General features: G+C 38.7%; 1 protein-coding gene across 1 annotated transcript; it reads right to left on the reverse strand.

Moving 5' to 3' along the window:
• Positions 1-988: 988 nt before the first annotated feature.
• Positions 989-3,352, reverse strand: LOC149841015 (homeobox-leucine zipper protein ATHB-13-like). Its single transcript, XM_090004630.1, has 3 exons — positions 3,053-3,352; positions 2,558-2,934; positions 989-1,553 (listed from the first exon to the last, which is right to left on the reverse strand). The coding sequence occupies exons 1-3, from the start codon at positions 3,198-3,200 to the stop codon at positions 1,182-1,184; spliced, it is 897 nt and encodes a 298-aa protein (XP_089860756.1). The 5' UTR covers positions 3,201-3,352; the 3' UTR covers positions 989-1,181.
• Positions 3,353-9,779: the final 6,427 nt, after the last annotated feature.

Below are 9,779 nucleotides of genomic sequence, written 5' to 3' on the forward strand. Positions count from 1 at the left end.
TTTTTTAAATATTCAAGCATAAAAAATCATATTTCTTGATCCGATTATGATAATCCAACGGTCTATTCCTAGCAAAATGGACTACGCTGAATGCATCTGCAGGGTTAATTCGATTCATACAAGCAAACATATTTGGTTGGTAAACATATTCCAGTTTCCCTATATATATATATGTGTGTCTGATGATTCAAAAGCTATACATACTACCCTTGTGGGAAAGGAACCTTTTAGTGAAAAACTCTAATATTTTTTTTATGTTAAGTTTTTTTGCATAGATATGATCTACGTTTTTGGTCTAGTAAATGCTGGCCGTTGGATGTTGAACATTTTAGTGGATGAAAAATCAATATCTTACAATGTATTGATTTTAAACTTCAAAAAATCATATTTTATGTTAAAAACTATAATCTAAGGTTTGATTGATACTATTTTCACAATGCTAAATACATCCATAGGGTCAGATCTATTCAAAACAACCTCTCCCTATGCGTTTCAAGTATGAGGATCCTTACCCACCAACAACCACACACACACACACACACACACACATATATATATATATATATATATATATATATATATATATATATATATATATATATATATATATATATATATATATATATATATATATAGCGAGCGAGCGAGGGAGAGAGAGAGAGACTGTCATAAATGCATGCAGCATGTGACAGTCTCTCTCTCTCTCTCTCTGGCATGGCTGTGCAAGGCACTGTTGCGGTGTCATGGTGCGGGTCATCGCCTAGTTGTTTGTTCACTCATTGGAGTTTCATGGACAAAATAGGATTTTCATTTCTATGCGTTGAATGAACAGCCAAAAAAAATATGGCAAGAACAGTTCAGTGTTTCAGATCTAAATTGTAAAAAATTTTGATATATAAGAAAACGTTGGAAGGATTCCCTCAGTTCCTCTTGGAGAGACAGTCTTACTGACGTCATACAAAATTGCATGTCAGATGAGAAAAATGGCTCAAACTCAAGGGCTTAATTGGCTGAAAAGTGAAGCATATGCTCTTGGGCGCATTTGCTTTCCTTCAATCATACTAGAATGCAATTGAAATGTTTTTTCCTATACACCAACTAGAATGCAAGCAGGCCCAAGAGGCAGAAAAAGGAAAAGAAAAGGAGAGGCAATTTATGGCAGAATAAAATTAAGAATGGTCTCAGTGAAAACTGTGAGGGGAATGATCTGTCCATGGCCAGAAGCCAGTGTGATCATCCATTGTGCAGAACATGTTGCAGAATTGTTCCTCATGAACCGTGTTTTCATCGACAGCGGATGCAGTGGTGGCCATGAATTTCTGGGGTGGAAGGTCTGATCTTGAGGATCCTTGAAAGAACTGGACAACATTTGCGGGCCTCATTGGAGGGTATATGGGTCTCATGGCATGTGGAGATAGTGGGCTGTCCACTGCTGCTTTGGATATGTCTAAGTTGAGATCAGAGCTGTTCTCACTTTTGATACTACATGATCCTTCGGTCTCCTTATTCAGGTTGATGGCTTCTGTATCTCTGCTCTTCTTCAGTACCATGATCTGTCAATTCAATCATCTAATTAATACACCTTTCACATAATTCCGGCTTCTAGCAATATAATTCTTGCTTTAGATTGCTTGATTTTCAAACAAGTCAAAAACATGAAACTCCAATCACATAACAATAACGGAAACAGTGATAATATCAATAATAAGAAACGGTATAGATGCTGTTTGTCCTCTTTTCAGTGTGATCTTTCCTTTGCAATTAAAATTGACAGTGAAAAGAAATTTGTCAATGATAAAAAAAACTGTTACCCGTGATTGAAAATCTCACTCTTATGAAAATTTATGGCAAATAAGGAAAAGAAATGAAGGTTGGGAAGGGGTTATTCTTTCGGGCACCAAGAAATGTAAACTCATCTACTTAAGATGAACGGCCCAGACCCCACAAACACTATGAAGTTAAGTATGCAAATGTAAAAGTGACGCTAGGATGGTTGACCTTATAGTCAGTGTATTTATTTTGCACCTCTTAAATTGGAAGTTGGAAAACAAAGAAAACTGATTTGCTAATCATTCCTGTCATGAAGTTCTTTTCTTCTTTTCCAAGCTCAAATCATTATTTAGCATGTTCATTACAGTAGTAGCAAGATTTTCTGTATTGCTCATTTTCAATATTTAGGAATTGAAAAGAGAAAACGAAAACAGAAATTAAATCAGATCAGTCAAAAGTATGAAGTTAAGCAGTGCCAGAATGCCAGTGATCCATCTCCAAATTGTATGTTATCAGATCCATCGGAACAAACTTTTACCAGAACGGAACTGAACTCGGATTTTAAAAGGTGATAATCAAATTTTGAGAGAATTCCTACGTTACGCTTGCTAAAACATGACGAAGAGTGAGGAATGGAAGTCATCTCTTGGCGACTCATATTGCACCAACTTCAAAAATGATTAAAAAAACAAACAAGGAACATAAGTATATATGTATATGTGAAGAGACCTCAATTGATTAGAAGATCAAGTGGGGCTGGTTGATGAAGATTTCAGTACGAGATTACCTCAGATTGGAGTTTCTTATTCTGGACATGGAGGACATCATTGTCCGACTTGACTGCTTCATACTGCCTCTTGAGGAGATCATAATCCTTCTCCAACTGCTTGGTCTTCCACCTTGCCCTCCTGTTCTGGAACCAAATGGCGATCTGCCTGGGCTGCAATCCCAGAGCCCTGGCGAGCTGCATCTTCCTCTCAGGTTCAAGCTTGTTGCCCATCTCAAAGTTCTTCTCCAAAGTCTTCACCTGCTCCATGTTGAGCCTCTTCTTCTTCTCTCCAGTTTGTGAGCAGTCGTCAGAGAGCTCGTCATCACCGTTCATCTCTTCACACATCTCCAACCCTGAAAAGGACATGGATCTCTTCCCTAGGAATGATGCCAAACCTGCATCTCATGTCCACAGAGAAATTTAGATGACAATTTGAAACAAATAGTATATACAGCAATACTTGGGAAGGTGGGTGTTGAGAGATTAAGGCTAAAAGGAAAAGGAGAAAATGACCATGAAAATCATGGGGTGTGCATGTGGGGATGATTGGAGTGAGATTTGTAGGAGGATGCTCCTCTTCATGGGATGATGATGATGGAGGAGGTGGGGGAGTTTGCAGCATGAACTTGGTGGGGAAGAATGCCATCCCAGTGCAACTCATGGCTCAGGCTTTGATTACTGGTACAATCCCATGGTGGAGGGGAACTGAAAGAAGATGGAGAGATCAGGTGGAAGAGGCGCTGGAAATCAACAATCAGATGAAACCCAAAATCAATGAAGAAAAAAGAGAAAACGCTGCAGCCGATTAAAGCTGATTGGGGAAAAAGTTTTGGTGTATATAAGAGAGAGAGAGAGAGAGAGAGAGAGAGAGAGAGAGAGAGAGAGAGAGTTAGTTTAGGGCCTTTAAGATAGACATGTGGTTAATGAGAGTGAAAGGGGAGTGTCTTTTTCTTTCTCAGTAGTGGGTCCGGATCCACCTTAGTAAAAAAAGAAATAAAATATGAGAAACAAAAGCCAGTGGGTATTTTAGAGAGAGAGAGTTGAAGATGACAGCATTTCATGTGCCATGCTTTCATTTCATGTAGGGCCTGCACTTATGTAGCTGTCGGCCCCATACAATACTGTCATGTGATTGGTCAGTGTCACGTACCCATGGCACTTAGCCGCTCCTTTGATCTCAACCCACTCCCACCACAAAAAAAAAACCCACGAGTCCACAGCCCCACCAATAAAAACTGGCAGTAGGCCTGCATTTGATCGTCTGGATACTCGGATGGAGATGAAGGGTGAAATTGGAGACCATGCATTTATTAATGCTTGATTGGATCAAAGAGCTGTGAGACTGTCATCTTTAGGTAGCTGGTAGGCACACACTCAATGATAGAGATCCTTTTAGAACGCCTTTGACTAGCTTTAAATGACCACCTCATATCATTGAATGAATGCCTAGATCTGGTTGTATCTTGGGGATAAACTGATGACCTTGTAGCATATGAAGCGATCACAAAGCGAGGTCACTATGGGTATGTATGTGCAAGTTCATTTAATCACAAAGAAAATCAACAGGATGGGGTGAGACATGACCTCTGAGTTCCTGCCCATAAGGATGCAGCAAGCCTTTCACCAAGAGCAAACTGCCAAGGATTTCCCTGTCAAAAAGATGGCAGTACACAGAATAAAGTTGGGGTAAACAGTTGAAACTTACTCTCTGCGAGGCTTGGTCAAATGACAATGAAGGTACTGAAGAATATAAGAACCAACACACGGATATTTTGATTTTTTCATTAGTGCCACGAGGATACTTTTCAATGTTAATTACTGGGTGGATGACCAAACTTAGCCATTTTAAAACGGAGGATTAAATCATTCAAACCACTGCATTTCGTCAGCTAGGATTGCAACATATATGGGGATGATGTTATTTGAAGGAGAACTTGTTTTGAATTTGATGGTTTAAATTTGAAAATATTCTTCTTGTCATTTGATTTTTCGTATACCATTTGCAAGGTTATTTCCTTAAGATATTGTGCAAGTACTTGTGTTAGAAGAAAGTAATTGAAACCTCACATTTGAACATCATGATTGCGTCATGGATCTTGCCCTGTGCACAGAAACATGCGATTTTACTGTAGTTTTTTACCATCTTGACTGTTCCTGTCAGCAATGAAAAGAGCATATGTATCATATTTAAATGGTATAACAACAAAGAATTGGTGAAATCCAAGTTTTCAAATTCACCAAAACTATCAGGAACATCCAAATGCCCCCACTCCAAGTACTTGAAAGAAAAAACAAAGCAAACATTGTATTGGGCAAAGGCAAAAAAGAGCAGGGGGGCGGGTTGGAAAAAGGAAAGTGATAAAAGCAATGCATGTAAGGCAAAAAACAGAGAAATGATGAGTGAGAGAGAGTTGGCAGGTGACTTGGGAATTGTTGTTGAAATGAATGGGGATGAGAGTTTTGCAGAAAGGGGTGATGAAAGGCAGCTTTCACCCAGAAAGGTAGTGTCTTAAGTTGGGAGAAGAGATGGGACATTGACGCCCATTTTCATGCGGGCAGGTCATGGGGCCATCCATAAGGAAACACGGACAAAAAACCAACGCCATGTAAAACTTTTAGTTTAATTTTCATTTTGAAGTTTCTTTCTGGTGGTCTCTTCAATGTGAGGAGATAATGGATGAGAGGGAACCAGGTGCATGATCCCTGTAGGTGGTTAGGTAGCAGGCCCTGCACCCATAGGACCCATCACCAGATTCCCACATCCTCTCTCTCCCTCTCTCTCTCTCATACTATATTACCTACTGCAAATAGAAAGATAAAAACGTCGAGTGAAAGGCGTTTGCTAATATCATCAGTGAACCAAACAGCTAAAATCTCTCTCGCGCGCAGACAGATCAAGTAAATGAAAAAGGAAAAGATCGTCACCTTTTCGGTAAAATGTAACACGCATAGCAAGATCTTAAGAGTTGAGATCAAAGGAGCGGCTAAGTGCCATGGGTATGTAACACTAACCAATCACATGACAGTATTGTATGGGGCCGACAGCTACATAAGTGCAGGCCCTACATGAAATGCTGTCATGTGATTGCCTGTGTCAAATAAGCATGGGACTTAGCCGCTCTCTGGATCCCTGATCAGCTCGTCCCACACCCCACGTCCTGCTTCCCTTGTTGAAATGTTGGAAATTAATCTCTCACATGCTATTGTATTGTATGAAAGGAATGACTTGTGATTGGAATATTGTACATGCAACCATGTTCTTGCATGTTGCTCACTGATAATAAACAATTGCACTCAAATCCTCTCCTTCACATGCTTCCTACCAATCTACAGTGTTGATAGTAGCCATCCCATGTGCTTCTATGACATCACCACGTTGACAGTGGTGTAGATTTCTCCTGAGCCCCTAGTCACGGATTGTAGATCTAGAGCCTCACACCCTCCATGCTATTTTGTCTCTCTGTGTTTGTCTTGAGGAAAACCATTGATTTCAATTTGATTTATTTACCCTAAGTTAGAGGCTTATGAAATTCAGGGTGGGATACAAAAGAAGAACTTGTAGGAAATGTATAGCGAAAAAGATAAAATTATTTAATTATTTATTTTCATCTTTGGTCAGTGAGGAAGAATCGAGACAACATATTTCTTTTATTGTAAACATTCACCTTGTCAAAACTTGAGATGAAAGCAAACATGTATACATGTGCTTATGCTTGGAGAGAAACTATAAAATTTAAGTATCTCCCTCAAAATAACCACTGGCTGGAACCTCTAGGCAACCGATCATGCCATGGAAATATTCTGGTTCGTTAACCAAAAGAGAAAAGTTAGAATTTTTTAATATAAAAGCACACACACACACACACACACATATATATATATATATATATATAAGCCCATGACAGTGGACAAGCAAATTGGACACTTTTTCACCGTGATCGCTGTATGGATCAGCGGTGAACAAAAATTTCAAGTTAAAACAAATGGCCATTTTCTGCCCCACACATTAGTGGCAGTTGTGACTGCCACTAATGCATTGATTTTGTGCAAATCGGGCATGCAACACACACACACACATATATATATATATATATATATATATATATATATATATATATATATATATATATATATATATATATATATATATAAACTCATGTGTTCGAATGGGTTTTCCTTCAAACTCGGTCAAATGCCACACGTACGTTCTTTATTTTAGAAAAAACAAGAATTAGTGGCGATTTTGAACTGCCGCTACTCAGAGATTTAGCAGCGGTCAAGACCGCTGCTAAAAATTGCGAGAGCGCAAAACAAGATGAAGTGTTCGTCGCTTGATCGCACATGATCAATGGTGACACTTCGTCTGACATATTCTCAAACACAACACTTTATGTGTTTGATGATACCAGTTACACTATATATAGAGACGAAAGAGCGTAACAATGGATGCCTTCCATCAAACTAACGTCAGACATGCTGAGCGCATCCAATTTCTTTTTTTAAAAGATTTTGGAGCTTTAGCATCGGTCTCCTACCCCCATTACCGCCCTGAGCATAACGCAGCCTTTAGCGGCAGTCGAGAACCGTAAGGTCATTTTTCTTGTAAATTCAGTGCCAGCCGCTGATCGCAGTCACGTACATTAACAGTAGATGACATGCCATCCACTATTACGCCCTCATATATATATATATATATATATATATATATATATATATATATATATATATATATATATATATATATATATATAGAGAGAGAGAGAGAGAGAGAGAGAGAGAGAGAGAGTAACCCGGCTTACCCCATGGGATACCACCTCGGTGGTGCCCTGCTATACATATAACATCACAAATATCCAATACCGTTACCTCTCTATTTTCGTTTGCCTGATGAACTGTCGGAAGCACTTAACAAGGAAAGTAAAAGCCAAAAGGATAAGTTAAAACAGAAAAAATTTACATCTTGCAGTACCATATACAAGTCAATAAATGAGGAGAGCTCAGTGTTTGGATTTTTTCAGATACAAAAAGAAAAAGACGTTCTGTATCCCAATGCTACTGTTGTCCGAGAAGGAATCATGCTTATCTTCTCAATAAAGGCAGTGTCAGAATTCATCTCTTCACATTCATAAATTGATGCCAATTTCCATGTGATTAAAGAGCAGACCCTACCAGTTATACAAATATACCATTGGGTTTTGAACCTGCAACGTCCCAACACATTGTGTACACTAGCTGCTACTACCAGACAAGCGGAGCCCCTGTTGATTGTTCTTTCCTTCTTGTCCTTCTAGAGCTACAACTATATTGAAAAAACGTAGGAGAATTCAGAAATTATAATTGCAAGAGAATCTTCTCAGTGCTTCAGTTATGTTCAAAACATTTCGAACTCCATATTTCCAAGTAATCAGACAAAGGTAGAATGCAGGAAATAAAAAAAACACTTGATTCTTTTCCAAAAAAATGAAGAAAGATACAACTTCGGCAAATTCCACAAATCCACTCGATCTTCTATCAATAAAATCAATATAAACCAACCCATCCATTAAGCTTTCAGGTATATAATTCGTCAATTCTAAAAAAAGTTGGCCTTAAACATTTGAAGATATAGCATCCCAAGAAGTCAAGTCTAGATGGCATGCAATAAAACCGAAGAACTCATGAAACACGTTAGAAAACCATCCAATCAAAGGGAACCAAAAAAATCGAAGAATACACTCTAAATGAACCAATATGAGAATTTCGTTGGGGCGTTCCCTACTGAGCGACGCGCTATACTCTCTAGGCCCGGAGGCAGTGATAAATGTGCAAGGGTTGCTAGGTCGTCGCCCAGAAGCGACGCGTCACACCGGCGCCCGGGTGTGGTGTCAAATAGGCAAGGGTTCCCTCACTTTGTTGGACGGGTGGGGGTAAAGAAGTTAGTCCAAGACCATAAAATTAGGTTAGCCACTTGGAATATAGGGTCTTTAACTGGTAAGTTGGTAGAGTTAGTAGATGTTATGTGTAGGAGAAATATTGATATTTTATGTCTTCAAGAGACCAAATGGGTAGGTGAGAAAGATAAAGTGATAGAACCTTGGGGATATAAGATTTGGTATACAGGAATAAATAGGAATAGGAATGGAGTAGGGATTGTTATGAGTCGTCAGTTTATAGATAATGTAGTTGAGGTCCGTAGGAAGGGTGATAGAATTTTACTTATTAAATTAGTATTAGGTACGGATATTATTAATATTATTAGTGTTTATGCACCTCAAGTAGGTTTAGATGATTCCATTAAGCATCAATTTTGGGAAGATTTAGATGGAGTAGTACAAGAGACATCTTATGGAGAAAAGCTTTTCATCGGCGGTGACCTTAATGGACATGTAGGCATTAGTAGGGATGGATTTGAGAATATCCATGGAGGCTATGGTATAGGAGAAAGAAATGAAAGTGGAGAAAGGATTTTAGATTTTTGTTTGTCCTATGATATGATCTTAGCAAACACTTGGTTTAGGAAGAGGGAGTCTCACCTAGTAACATTTAAAACTGGGGTTAATACGAGTCAGATAGATTTTTTCCTACTTAGAAAGAGAGATAGGGGTTGTTGCATCGATTGTAAGGTTATACCAGGAGAAAGTGTAGCTACACAACATAGAGTCTTAATTTTAGATCTTAGAATTAGACAATGCCGCAAAAGGGATAGACATAGGATAGATCCTAGAATTAAGTGGTGGGCACTGAAAGGAGCTAAACAAGGAATGTTTGTAGAGCAGGTAGTTAAGGAAGTTGATTGGTGTCTCGAGGAGGATTCAGAATCAATGTGGAATAAGATAGCGGGTGGTATGAGAAAAGTAGCTAAGGAGGTATTGGGTGAGTCTAAAGGCGGTGCACCACTAGGTAAGGATACATCATGGTGGAACGAGGATGTCAAATTAGCTATTAAGGTTAAAAGAGAGTGTTATAGAAATCTAAGTAAGAGTCGTGATAGTGAGAATTTGGAGAAGTATATGATAGCAAAGAAGGAAGCTAAAAAAGTTGTTCGAAACGCGAGGGCTAAGGTATATAAGGAGGTTTATGACAAGTTGGATACTAAAGAAGGCGAGAAGGATATTTATAGGCTTGCAAAGATGAGAGATAGGAAATCGAAGGATTTGGGTATGGTTAGATGTATCAAAGATGAAACGCAAAGGGTTTTAGTCAAAGATGAGGAGATTAAGGAGAGATGGAAAGATTATTTTGATAAGCTATTTAATGATAG

The sequence above is a fragment of the Nuphar pumila genome, chromosome 4 (assembly GCF_984573655.1).
Source record: "Nuphar pumila chromosome 4, dmNupPumi1.hap1.1, whole genome shotgun sequence".
NCBI classification, from domain to species: Eukaryota; Viridiplantae; Streptophyta; class Magnoliopsida; order Nymphaeales; family Nymphaeaceae; genus Nuphar; species Nuphar pumila.